At 39.0% G+C, this 15,047-nt stretch overlaps 1 protein-coding gene across 2 annotated transcripts in view; it reads left to right on the forward strand.

Moving 5' to 3' along the window:
- Nucleotides 1–15,047, forward strand: part of syt9b (synaptotagmin IXb) — a 54,386-nt gene that overhangs the window by 22,820 nt on the left and 16,519 nt on the right. For both annotated transcript variants that reach the window (XM_083561067.1, XM_083561068.1), the window contains exon 3: nucleotides 196–742. In XM_083561067.1, the coding sequence (XP_083417193.1) occupies nucleotides 196–742 (547 nt within the window). The remainder of the gene's footprint in view (nucleotides 1–195; nucleotides 743–15,047) is intronic.

Here is a 15,047-nt window from a genome sequence, read left to right on the forward strand (position 1 = left end):
ACTTCTTTGAGTAAACAATCTATAAAACTTTATTTTGCTTCAATGGTCATCATCCAACTATCAAGCCATTTCCTGTCAACCCTGAACGATTGTTATGCTTCAGCTACACTAATAAAACTTGGCTTAACAAGATTTCTTGACATTGAGGACTGGAAATAGCTAACAGAAGTACACCCGCTGGTTTTCTTATTGCAGACATAACTCCATCCGGAGGCAAATGAACCTGTCGAGCCCTGAGTTCAGTCCGGCTCAGTTCCAGAGACAGGAATCATTATCCGGGCCGGGTCTTGGCCGAATTAAGCCGGAGCTGTACAAGCAACGCTCTGTGGACACGGACGACGGTCGGAGAGCGGACAGCTGCGGCCGTCTCCACTTTGTCCTTAAGTATGATTGTGACCTGGAACAACTGATCGTGAAGATCCACCGGGCCGAGGATCTGCCCGCCAAGGACTTCTCGGGGACATCGGATCCGTACGTAAAAATCTATCTACTGCCTGAGCGCAAGACCAAGCATCAGACCAAAGTGCATCGCAAGACCCTCAACCCTGTGTTCGACGAGGTCTTCTTGTTTCCTGTGGTGTACGGCGAGCTGCACGCTCGCAAGCTGCACTTCAGCGTCTACGATTTTGACCGCTTCTCACGCCACGATCTCATTGGCCAAGTGGTGGTGGACAACTTCCTGGATTTACCTGACTTTCCAGGAGAGACGAAACTCTGCAGAGATATTCTCTACGTCACTGCGGTAGGTCATTACTTCGGTTTAAGTTGTGCATATAGAGCTGGTTTTGAGTTATTATATTTATATTTTTTATGTTCCTTATAAGTTGATATGCGTGATGTATATCAAATCCACTAACTCAGGACCAGATCCTGTACATGTACAAACTTAAGAGAAAGGCCGGCGCTAGCTAACAGCAGAGCAGGCCATTTCCTAGGGCCTTGGGCTTGGGGGCGGGGCCTCCATAACCCTATCAAAATTATACAGTAATTCACTAGTTACTTGCAGCATAAGACAAGGCTCTTTGTCCATTTGATATCAAATAACTGGCACTTACCTGAAGTGGAACCTTCTGAATTCATGAAGATTCTGTGTACAGTAATGAACAAAATCCAACTGTTCTGCATACTGATCTGGTGGCGCCCAAAAGAATGCATCCCCTGGGGGACAGCAAAAATTTAGTTTTCACGTAGTTTTAAATAATATATCATCCAAATAAACTAAGCCTTATCCTGTCGATTTGCATCAGCGCCATTTGTTAATGGATTATTATTTGCGGATCTGTAGTTTAAAAAAGCGTGAGCGGCGTGGCGTGTTAAGACTTTGCGTATGTATGATGCTTTAAATCCAAGCTGATCGACTGAACATCAACACTGCGTCAGGAGCTGACTTTCAAATTACTAAAGAAAAAGAGCTGGTACAGATGACCTTTCTTTTTTTTTCTTTTTTTTGGGGGGGTTGACCTTAGTTAAAATTTGATTATTATGCACTTTTAAGTAAATATACAAAAATGTGGATAAAAGGTTTTGTATAAATAAAACGGTTAGAATTTTTTAGTTTTATGTGCTTTTAATTTATTCTGAAAGGTGGAGGAAAGGAGACCCGTGAGCTTCCAATGACTTCCAATAGGCCCTGCTTAAGAGCACTCTCAAAAAAGTCTTAGTGGAGTACAAGAGTATTCACAGGACAGTGTTTTAGATCAGCAAAAAAACAAGCCTGCCTCTTGTGCTCGATCTAATAAATATGCAAATTGAGGCTTTTAACTACGTACAGGATGTTTTCTAGGACAAATTGATGTCATTGTGTGTAAATGAACACACCGGAAGGGCAAGTATTCATTTTGTCTAATCCAATTTGGCAAGGCTTGTTACGTTAGGAGCATTTTATTATAAAAAAAAAAAGTGTGTAACTCTATAACATGATTAGAAAGTTCCTCAAAAAACGAGAATTTAACATGAAATATTCACTAAAACATCATTAAAAAGTCAATGCCATGTTGTCTTTCTACACAGTTCCACCTTCCAGTTTGGTTCCCCCTGGGTCTTTTATTATGTACAGTACTTTCTTAAAGGCTTGTGAAGCTGGTTGACGGAATATTTTTGAACCGCTAATCATGCAATGCAAAGGAGTGGCGTAACACAATATATCACACCCACTTCTTAGGTGAGGTGGTAGTTCAAAGGCTCTGAGTTACTGATCAGAAGGTCACAGGTTCAAATCCTGTGTCGCCAAGCTGCCAGCCTCTGAGCAAGGCCCTTAACCCTTTGTGCTCCAAGGGCGCTGTATCATGGCTGACCCGTTGTGCTGACCCGAGCTTAATAAACATCACTGTGCTGTAATGTACATGTAACTGAGTAGTTTCCTTCTTTTTTTCTGATATTAAAATGATGGAGTGAATGCTTCTCTGTTTTCTCAAAAACCAAAACTTTTTAAAAGTCAAACTACTGATTAATTACATTTTGCACATCATCTCAGAAAGCTCCTTTTTTTAAGAGTGCTTTTAAATTTACATTAGAGCTGTTCTGCTCTGGCATACATTATATACCGGTTATAATAAAGCTGCTCTGCTGGGACGACTTCAAAAGCGTGTGCACACAAGCTCTGTTGCCATCCGCCCGATTCTTAACCCCTGGCTCGCATTGGAAAATCGAAAGGACCTTTTTGTGCATTGATAGAAATACCATATATAATCATACAAACCATAAATAAAAACGGCGTACTTTGACAGCAGCACCCAAAAGAATCGATGCCTAATTGGATCAAAGATACGAAAGGATGCTTCAAATCTACTCGGTTTTATTCTCATCTGTTTTTATATATATATATATATATATATATATATATATATATATATATATATATATATATATATATATATATATATATATATAAAAAACCTCTCCGAGAAGGAGCGTCGCCTCAGCAGTAAAGCCAGCTGCCACCTGCATGGAGTTTTTAACACCAGATCGATAACTGCCGAATGGCCTCCTGTAGAAGGTGTAAATCTTAGAGCCGTGCTGCTATGAGCTACAGTGTGTGTGGGGGGCATCATGAAGAGGTTAATTACTGGACTGAAAGAGTCCAGAAGTCTTTATTTATCAGTGATTGTGGAAAAGGTTAAAATTGTTCAGCGTTTGTTGTGGAAATGTGTTGGACGGTCCTTAATCTCAATTACAGGAAAGTCAGGTCAGTAATGTGCAACAAGCAAAGCGAAGATTTGAATGAATCTGAGATCCGAGTTAAACGAGCGCTGAGGGATTAAAGCAAAGGCAATGGGAGCGTAAGTCGATTGTTTCTTTATTATTTCTTCATTATCATCATCGTTCTTGATAAGGAGGCCAAGTCATCGTGACATGCTCTCAAATGCGTCCTTGTTGAAGCAATAAAAATGACCATGAAAGGATGATAATTGCTCTGTTGTGATGCTCGTAGCTCTCAGCGTTATTTTGCCGCGGACTGCGGAAGGATAATGGGAACATAATGAGAGTCTGGGTGCTTAGAGGTGTCACTTTGTTTTTACTGTTTTTTTAAAGGACGTATTCGGAGCTGAAATTGTATACCGTGTAAACATTTAGCAGCAGTTTTGCCTACAAGACAATTTTTTAATAAGAGCTGGATAGGTTTGGAGAACATGACACCTCGGCCAATTAGTGTCACATTTTCCTGCCTTTGACTTGTTCTTCATACTCACCATTTGTACCACAGAGGACGGCATGTAACCGTGTGTAGAAAGTGTTGCAAAACCTCATCCAAACCATGTTCAGCAGTGTTCAGGTAGAGCTGTAGAAATGAAACAACCTGTTATGGACTAAACTACTGGGATGCCTGACCCTTTTCCAGCCATATCTATTTCTTCTCCAAACTGTTACCACAAGGTTGGGGGCACATAACTGGGATGTGATAGCAGTTAATTTTTCATTCCATGTGAAATAGGAGATCCAAACCTGTTCTATCATGAAAGTGGCCCTTTGTTTAAAGCTAGCTACATAAAAATATGCTCTTTATGGGTTTGGTGTGAAAGGTCTCCTTCTATGAAGCTCTGATGTCAAACCTGTTAAATACATTTGGGATGAATGTGAACACTGACTGCACCCCAGGCCTTCTCACCTCACCTACAGTACATCAGTACCTGACTTTACTAACACCCTTGTGGCTGAATGAGCACAAAACTCCACAAAAATATAGTGGAACATCTTCCCAGAAGAGTGGAGCTTATTATAAGAGCAATAAATAAATGTGAAATGGTGTTCCCTGGTGGTCTAGTGGTTAGGATGCAGCGCTCTCACCGCTGCGGCCCGGGTTCAATCCCCGGTCAGGGAACCAACCCCAGCCACTCTCAGTGCCGGTCCCAAGCCCGGATAAATTGAGGAGGGTTGCGTTAGGAAGGGCATCCAGCATAAAAACATGTGCCAAATCAAACGTGCGGAGGATCCGCTGTGGCGACCCCTAATGGGAGAAGCTGAAAGAAAGTTTCAATAAATGTGAAATGAGATGTTCAAAAAACACATACTAACCTTAGGCTACATCTACACTAATCCAGATAAATTCGAAAATGGCGTTTTCATCTACAAACGCTCCGTGTCCACACTGTTGCTTTCAATCATTCCCTAAAAGTTGCTTACTCACACTGAAACAGCTAAAACGCTCACGTCCCTGCACTGCGCATGAGCAAATCCGTAAGACGTTTCGATATTCGAAACGTCGCGGCAATGTCTAAAAATAAGTCATAATTCTCGAAAGTCTGCATTTTTACAGTCGTTGACGTGAAAACAGCATTTACAAATGTATCCACATTGGAGAGCGTTTTCAAAAAGCAATGTTCTCGCTGACTAAAAAAAAAAACGCTGTCACAGTGTGGTACAGGGAGAACAATAGACGTTTTCAAAACCATGTATTAGGGTGGACATGTCTGAAAACGTTTTTTTCACCAATTGAGTTTTTTTTGTTCTAACAAGGTTCTGCTTAGAACTGTGAGGTGAAACGTTTAAGCTGCCTTTCGTTTTTTTTTTTAACAAGAGGTAATATTTTTTACATTTCACATCCGTAACATTTCTTTTTCGCAGTTTAGATTTAAAGAGTCTTACTCAAGGGCTTAGCAGGAGTTCTCTAGTAGCCTTGTTCTATGAATGTGCTGTATCACAGCCGGGCAGCTTGATTTCAAACTGCTCTCCACATTGCCACAGCAACAGAGCTGATCCTCAGCACCAAGCACTTGGTCAGGAGCCAAGATTCAGTAACATCAGGGGCTTGGGGGTGGCATCGTTTTCTCATCATTACTACAACACGGATAAGTTCAGCATTGAACTGGATATTATACACTTGGATGCACCAAACACCATGACATGGTTAAGTGTTGTGTTGTGAATTCGCAGTATTGGTCGTTCATAGTGCAAAACTGACTGAATGAGTAAAAATCACAATATTCATTAGTTGTTTTATATTCGGATCTAGAATTCTGCTTCTCTAAATCGCAAAAAGATAAAGTTGTGCGATGAGTATGCATTCAGTATGAAATATTTTGTACAGCGAGCGAGAGAGTGTGTGTGCAAATTATGTGCATTTGTGACACTTCTTTACGAAGCTGTTGGTGTTAGCTCTTTGTGCTGCTTTTGTAATATTTTTAATTTTAGCTTTTTCATCATGAGTTCATGAAATTAGTCTTGTGTTCAAAACATTTATTAAAATGAACATATTCATCATATAAAATACATGCCACTAAAAACAACCTGTGGAAAATACACTGGGGAAGTGGTCGCTCAGTGGTTTAGATGTTTGACTTCCGATAAAATGGTCATGAGTTCAAATCCAAACACCACCAAGCTGGAACTGCTGGGCCCTTGAGCAAGGCTCTTAACCCGCAAATGCTCAATTGTATGAATGAGATAACTGTAAATCCAAAAGACGATCTGCCGAATGGTGTGAATGTAACCAGTTTAGCTTTGCAAGGGCATTTGAAAATATTTACAAAACCTGCCTCAATTTGATTGCGAATAGAATTGTTAATATGTTTACAGTTATTTACAAGCCAGTTTATTATTATAGAATGGTGATTACACTAATTGAAGCCATATAATACTGTATGTATGCGACAAATATACACTATAATGGAATAAAGTTTGTGGACACCTGACTATAAGATTGGTTTGGATTGATCATAAGATTGGCTTTTATTCCCAGTTCACATTTAGTCCCCGTTAGCTGTTAGAATATCCATCACTCTCCTGGGAAAATGTTCTGGTAGATGGATTAGAGTGAGTCAGTGGAGATTTCGGCCATGAGGGTGTTAGAAAAAGGAGGTACTGGTGTAGGTTTCCAATTCGTTCACAATTATGTTCAGTAGGGATTAGGTCAAAGCTCTATAGAAGGCCTTTCATGATCTTTGACTCCAACTCAACAGCATTTCTTAACAGAGCTGGGCTTGTGCAAAGAGGCATTTTCACGGTGGAACAAGTTTGAATCTCTGTGCTTCACACATGCTACTTCTTCCAAAGACATCCTGTGGAAATGTGTACCTCCGATTTTGTGCTAACAGTTTGGGGAAGAACTTTATGACTGGAAAAGGCCAGTGCTACAGTACATATGTTCATATAGTGTATATACTATAGTTAGTTAAGATATATATTTGATCCATGCATGTAAAGTGCTCTTTAACAACAACATACAGTGCGGTCCAGTTTAAATAACATTCAGCTTTTTTTTATCTGTGTTTGTTCAGCTTTATTCATCTTAAGAGTGATCAGAAAAGGAGGGTATCTACTTACAAAACCTCCCACGTCTGATTATGCAGGCCGGTAAAAAAAAAAAACAGTTGGCTAATTTCCTGACAATATGTCTGAACTGTCATTAGCACTTATCCAGCATCGATGGCTCACCCGAAGCATCTGTTAGCATTTAAGAAACCTATAAGAGGATAGTAGGGCTGTCATTGGGTGAAATATTCATGGTATGATAATCTAGTTTATGAGAAGAAAATCAAGATGGTTGTATGGGTCGTCTAAACCTGTTTCTAACTTCACCAGTTCCCTGAGGTGGTTGCCTGAACTTTAATGCAAGCGAATCTTCATTTTTAGTTTGGTCCAAATCAATATGAACCAAAGTCAAGAATAAGAACTTTGTATATGCTTTAACTTGATAGTTCATTTTGAAAAGAAATTAAAACACTGATTCGAAATAGATATGTCGCTATGTAATGTTACTTAAAGGGGTGTGGCCTCTTTTAATATCCAGGGATGAAGAATATTCCAAAAAAACATTTTGTTGTAATTCAAATACAGGATATCATCTTGAAATAACCAGAAGTTATATGTGATGAATGATGAATTTCATGAATCTCATGAATCTCATAAATTTTGAATGATGAATGGCTCTAACAAAAGAGCTTCTTGTAAAAGAACGGTTTTAAAAAAAACTTTGCACATTCCTTTGTACTGTATAATATCGTTTCCATTATATCTCTTCCACTTCGTCAGCAATGTTCTTTGGTGAGTTTCTTAGAAACATTCGGCAGCAGAAGTAGCAATGTAACGTTTAAAACACTAGCAGATTACATGGCACTGGGCAGCTTTTTTTTCCCCCCTAAGTGCTTCTGATGGTTACTTTAAAACCCTACAGTGCACAAGCGCCCTGCCCAGTCTTTTACCCCAGCTGGCTTGATCGTGTGGCAGAAACTGAGGTTGCTGTAGCGTGATTTAGGGCAAGTCCTGAGGGAAAGGTAGCAAAACAAGACACACAAGGCATTAAAAAACAATTGATCGGGTACATGTGTAAAATTGGTAGACGTTATTGATCTCTGTTTTGAAAAGTGGAGTAACCCTTTGTTCCTACTCTGGGAGTAACTGTGACACTGTATCACAACAATCCCAGTTATTCTACCGTAGGTCCAATCGTACTTTTGATGCTAGAGGTTTGCAATAAAATTACACTGAGCATCCGAGGCCTTTCTAGCCACCATATATAGGTAATATCTGTTGGGAAATGCAGCATTGGATTAGCCAGAGTATGTACATAAATGCATAAATCATTTTCAAGAGACCTGATTATGAACATGACTCCCTACATGTGAAAAGAGCTTTTGTAGAATAAAAATCTGCAAGTAGATGTGACATGAAGGAATTATGATATTAGAAAATGTGTGCACGTGCTGGAGCTCGTTCTAGGGGAACACCAGAACTTGGGGATATTTGAAATTTGCAAGCGATTTCCTCAGTTGCACTTTTTTTGTTTTTATTTTTTTTTTTTACAAAATTCACAGAGCACAATTGGGAGTAAGAACCCCTGTGGCGATACTACAGAGGAAAGTATTTCACTGTTCTTTCGAAAAGTAAATGAAATTAGAGTCTGCAGTGAAAGAAGAAAACATCTGCTGTTCACACGTGGCTTTCACACTCTCGGTACATACTTTTCCTTGTTGTGATTAAGTTTCCGTTCCCATCACTTCCTTTACTCGTTCTCATCTTCACCTTTAGAAGTCTACGTGTTTAAACAAGGCTATTCAGCTCAGGATCATGCCATTAGGTAGCGCAGAGAGATTCTTGGAAAATAAGACAAACTTTTTATTCCGGACTATAAAGTGCACCGAAATATAAGCACCCACTGAATTTTACAAAGATTTTTATTTTGAACATAAATACGCAGCACCTGTCTATAAGCCGCAGGTGTCTACACTGAAACGAATGAACTTTACACAGGCTTTAATGAAAGACAGTGTCTGTTACACGGCTTGTATCTAAATAGTAGCCTACCAAGAAAGTCACTGTTCACCGTCTTCCTCCTTCCTTTCACAACTATTTCTCTCGAGAGTTTATCTTTTGGCATCGTCGTGCGTTTAATAAGCTTTTCTCCCGATGCCGTGCAGCTCAGAACACAGGTGAAGTGTGTTTTCATGCCCGGTTGTTTTCAGCGTGACGAAATATTCCCATTTCCTGTAGACAGTCCGAGTGAGCGGCAGGTCAAACGTCAGAGAAACATCATCCATATTTATGATGTGGTGCGGCCCGATTAAGTGGGAGCGCATCTGATTTAATATAAAGAGTTTCATTGGTTCACCTGAACCCGTTCGGCAATTTCATTGGTCTAATGTTATGGGGCTCAGTTTTTTGGCTTGAAGTTTGTGAAACTGGGAAAAACCCAGGAAAAATCCATAAATTAGCCGCTTTGTTGTTTAAGCCGTGGGGTTCGAAGCGTGGGAAAAAATTTCTGCTCAGTCATTTTCATATGGCACAGATCTATGTACCTATATTTTGTCAATATCCACATGTGACCCACAATGCAATTCTGCACATTGAGTTGAGGGTATTGTCACCCTCCATAATGCAGTTGTTATGACATCACTATATTTTGTTTAATACATTTAGTTGGTGCTCTACTTTGTCCTGAGATCTCAATCCTAACAGGATATTCCACAATCATTCCATATCGGAGTTCCTGATTCTCTGGATTAAGTTTATTGGTGAACAGAAGTGAAGTAAATGTAAATATTTACTGCCTGACTACTAAGTCACCAATTCCAATATGATTTGAGTTCAGCTTTAATTGAGAAATGTCAAATATCACTGCTACAAAGCTGCGTTCAGATTTAGAATGCAAATTCTGTGTCCTTTTAAGATTACACCGACCAGGCTATGACAATTATAGCATTATGAGCTTTAAAGTAGATAACACTGATTATCTCATTATAATGACACCTGTTAGTGAGTGGGATATATTAGTCAGCAAGTGAATATTTTGTCCTTAAAGTTGATGTGTTAGAAGCAGGAAAAATAGGCAAGCGTAAGGATTTGAGCGATTTTGACAAGGGCCAAATTGTGATGTCTAGACGACTGGGTCAGAGCATCTCCAAAACGGCAGCTCTTGTGGGATGTTCCCGGTCTGCAGTGGTCAGTATCTATCCAAGGCAATCTATCCTATCTATGGCCCAAGGAAAGAACAGTGGTGAACCAGCGCCAGGGTCACGGGCAGCCGAGGCTCATTGATGGACATAGGGAGAAAAGGTTAAAGCTGTAAAGCTCAATGATTTAAATCTGTTTTAGCAGGAAAAATGGAAACATAACACATATTAGGCAGGTGGTCATTATGTTATGCCTGATCGGTGTCTTTTTTTTGTCACACTGTTCGATAGCTTGTTTTTCATGTTAATGAAGGTCAGCAAACTTCCTCTAATGATACACAAGTATTAATCCAAGAGCTAAATACAATTTTAATCAAGTCCTGTTTTTATGATCACTTCACAGTTAAAGATCCACAGAATCAAAATCCATTAAAACTAAACTTTCTTTTCGGCTTCTCCCGTTATGGGTCGCCACAGCGGATCCTCCGCACGTTTGATTTGGCACATGTTTTACGCTGGATGCCCATTTCTAACCCAACCCTCCCCAATTTATCCGGGCTTGGGACCGGCACTAAGAGTGGCTGGGGATGGTTCCCTGACCGGGGATCGAACCCGGGTCGCAGCGGTGAGAGCGCTGCATCGTAACCACTAGACCACCAGGGGACTGAGAATCAAAATCCATTATTGTTCTCTAATTAGGCTAATGCTAGTCGCACTGGGCACAATGTGCAAAAGAAATGATTAGTGATTAGTAAATGTTCCATCGTTTACATTTACTATATTAGAATATCTAAACTTATTAAGACATTCTTATACAATGTCACAATTTTTAATCACGACATTATATATTGGCCTCAGAGTAACCTAGCAACAAAAGCAAGCCTCATAAATGAAAAAGCACCTCTGTATGGAGTTGGCATTAAGTCAATTGTTTTTTTTTTTCACCGACTTGTTTGACCTCAGTCTCATTCTGGCGTTTTGAAGAGGCTGTTGTGTTGATTTTGGTTCATGCAGTTTTAAGGTACATTCTGATTTGTATTTTAGGAAATAAAACCTCACAAATGAACTGGTTTTGGCTTTTCACTAACATGTTATGGTATGTTATGAGGACTAATGAATCTTTGAGCCTACATTCAATATGAGTCAAATATTCAAGCAATCAGATACTCGAGAACTTTAAGATAGCCCATTCAATGTCTCTAGTAGCAGCAGGTCTTAATATTGGTTTCACTGATGGTTTACTTTCCACTTTGTTTACAATATTGGAAACTATTCCCAGGCCATTTAGAGCATTCATCCTTATATTTTCCCTGATCAGGTCTAATCAATTTTACTGACTTAGTTCATCTTTGATCTGCAGTTTCTATTGTTAGCATTTGATCTGCATTTGACTCAAAATTTGTATAGTAAACTAATTAAAAGAGATCAAATAATGTGTTCCAAAGTAGCAAATCAATTCATATATGTGAATTTAAGCCCAAACAAAGAAAGTCCATAAAAACATTGTGCTGTATGTAAATCATTGTGTTTGCATTTGTCCTGTAATCCTTGGGCCTCCTATCAATAAAATACAAGCTCGTTAACGAATGTAAAGGTCAATCCATTACTCCCAGCTAGAGAAATAGAGACACCGAGACAGATATTGAAGGAGGATTGAAAGGTCAATCGTGATGATTTACTGCTACTGAATGAGCTGTCCGGAATGTTGACGTATACAATAAGGATGTTTTCCTGCCCTCAGATCCACGACAATATCGCTACAGGAACTCAAATCGCATAATTATACAAAGACATCAAAATGTCACACTCTTAACAGTACTAGTACACTCTTGCACATTTACTGTGCTAGGATGTGATCTTGATATTTTTGCATCATACCACGTTAAGCTGATTGATATTAAGAGTAGTGGGTAAAATGTTATGCGTCAAAAGTCTGGAAATTCTTTATTTGATATTAGTGGAAACCATAAGGACCACCTTCTAATTCTGGCCTAATCAATCAGAATCACTGACGTATGTTTTTTAATGTGTATTAAATGATTCCCAATAATCTATCCTCTTTATTTAATAGCTTTTCTCCTTGTTGTGTTGCTTCCAGGAGTGTATGTTTCTGTTAGGGTTTCTATCCAATCACATTTCAGCCTTCACATGTTGCCAGGTCAAAGTAACCTGCCTTGAGGCCTTCACAATCACCATTGAGAGCCTCTGCAACTTCAAGTACATGACAATAAAAGTGTTGCTTTAACCAAACAGATTTAAATTAGCGACACTGGAGCCATCTACTAGAGATGATGTATTGTATGTGGGGCAGCGATGGATTTAGTGAAAGGAGACTTGTTGAATTGCGTACACTGGGCTTCTAGCTTTAGTAACGGCATTCATACTCCCTGCATGAGATAACTGTCTGTGTTGCAGCGCTCTGTTATATTATATATATAATATTGATGGTGTCATAATGATGGTATTATTATGAGGTGGACTGATTAAGGTGGCATGCCATTGAAGGCCTAGATGTAAAATGCAAGGACCGCCACTGCTTGACATGGGTAGGCATGACAATCTTATTCCACACAGCTAGAGGTCTCTATCACTAGAGCACTACCCTAATATATTACTACACAAGTATATTACTAATAATAATTACCTAATATATTACTACACATTGAAGGCCTAGATGTAAAATGCAAGGACCGCCACTGCTTGACATGCTTGACATGGGACATGAAATGTCAGATTCTTCTTTAACTCTTCTACTTTCTGTATCTTCTGCATTAATAACAATAATAATAGATCTATATAAAATCATCTCGTGGGCCGGATATAATTGTACATCAGGCCAGATTTGACACTGAGTTTGACACCCCTGATCTATGTGAAGACACTGATCATGTTAATGATTTCTCACAATAATTATCAACAATGATTTAACAAGGTAGGAAACAGCTATTTTTAGAAAAGGCCCGCCCACGTTGGTGACCCCTAATCTAGATGTACATACTGTATCAGGCAATTAAAACTCTGAAATTCTAATATGTCATCTCAAGCCCAAATGATTTAAACACCAAATGCCACTCCAGTATTTTTAGAGGGAACAGATATGTGCTATGTAACTTTATTTAAAGTTATAGCATTGTTTTCCACTCCCTAGCACTAGCTTACTCAATGGGTCAACAAGCTTACTCAAAGTCTTGCCTACTTTACATTCTACTATTCCATTTGAGCTCTGAGCAATTGATCCTTTAAGAAAAAGTGGGGATTTTCAGTGTCAGATTCTTTAGCACACGCTTATTGTGTCTGCCTTTTCTGATTAGTTTTTAGTTTAATTGCCTTCTTTGGGGTTCATGTTTGGCCCAAGTGACAACAAATGTAGAAAAAGTAGTGAAAACATTGAAAGGCCGACACGGTCATAGTTTGCTTGATACATTTGCCAAGCTAAATTGTAATAATAGTTTATAACAGTTCGCTTGCATTTTTGCTGTTTAAGTATGATTCAAGTGACAACAAAGAAGAAATCTTTAGAAGAAGTCTTTCAAAGTCATAGTTTGCTCATTATATTTACCAGATAAAAAGAAATAAATTACTCTAAATATCTGAAGTGTGGAAATTCTTTACTTAATCTGTAGTTAAAAATGTGTGAACTGAATAAAAACATACAGTGCAACAAAGAAAAATAGCCCTCAGGTCACACATTTTAAGTGTCAGTGGTAAATTGGAATCTGTTTCAATCAAGAAACTTTAATATGGGTAGTTAAAGCTAACTAACATCAGCTTTATTTCTAAATGAAATGTTTGCTAGCATTGAATACTCCATCCATAAAAACTCACAATTCATTTTTTTAATTATTATTCCTTCATGCACCTTCAATAAGCTGCATTATTACTACTAATATTAACAGTGATGCTGTAAAAGTAGCATTTACAATTATAAAAATTGTTTTGTTTTAATGTTATTCAGAAATTGCAGATATTGTATATTTATTAGTTCATATAAGCAACACACCTTTCACTGTTGTGTAGCGAAAAGTTGGCTAGCAGTCAGTGATGGCGAGTTAGCATGGTTACAGTTATCCTAACATACCTCTATTCATTTTGCACTTATCATACGCAGTCAGTGTCAGTATTTGAGGATGACGTACGCCATTAAAGGCTTCTTTAAACAGCATAGAAAGGTTAGAGGAGCTCCAGGGGAAATTGTGAGCCCAGATAATCACCCAAGATGGACTGCCTGTACTCTCTCTCAGCCAATATTGAACCTCTGCACAACCGTGCTGTAATCTCATTGACTGCGTGCGAGTGACCATAATTTCACCGCTGACTTGATTTAAGTGCTTATGAGAATGGAGGCGACTGTTATCCTATAGTCTACAGACGGAAGGGCGTGATCGAATTAGAGAGCCTGAGAGGAGCGGTGGATTCTCAAGGCCCCATCCCTTAATGCCTAGCTCACACAAAGAGGCTGAGTGCTAGAAACATTTGCACATAGTTAAAAACTCCTGAAATTTTACTTTGCTTTCCTGATAAACACTTTGTGTGCATGCTGTTGTTGTAAAAGTATCAACAATGGGGCTTTGCAATGGTGCTTTACATGAAATGAAGTTACTGTAATCATGCTGAAAAGCTTATTTTCCTAATTCCTAAAGGTGTTCTACTGGTTAGTGTATGTTGCTTTTGTTCGTTTCTTGTTTTGAAAATGAAAAATAAATGATGAAATAATTCTGTTTAAAAAGTTTTTTGGGGTTTTATGGGACTCTAAAACAACGGATGTAAAATAACTGATCAGCCATTAATGCATCATTCATCAGCGGCTTCATAACATTCTGGCGTACGTCTGAGAATTTCATATGGATCACTACATGCTTTTTAAAAGCAACAAGAGAGAGAGGAAATGGGAGTCCAACACACTTCCTCGGAACAAACCCCACCCTGCCTCACCCTGCCCCATCCCTCCTTGCCCTGTCCCTCCCTGCCCCATGTTCTACTAGATTATATGCGATCTCTGTATATGTTGCTCTCATTTCATCATATTATTTATCATTTGCGCAAATAGCTCCAGAGTGGACATTTCATCCTAAGAAAAAAGCTCCAATAAAATTCCCTTTTACTTTCAGATTTAGAATTGGATGTTAGATTGGAAGCACTTTAGAAGCACACTCTTCCTGGCGTTCAGCCGAAACCCCAACGCCTTTATATGGGCGAGAACGACATCTCGATGCCGGATCGCCA

Source organism: Silurus aristotelis (genome assembly GCF_946808225.1).
Source record: "Silurus aristotelis genome assembly, chromosome: 14".
NCBI classification, from domain to species: domain Eukaryota; kingdom Metazoa; phylum Chordata; class Actinopteri; order Siluriformes; family Siluridae; genus Silurus; species Silurus aristotelis.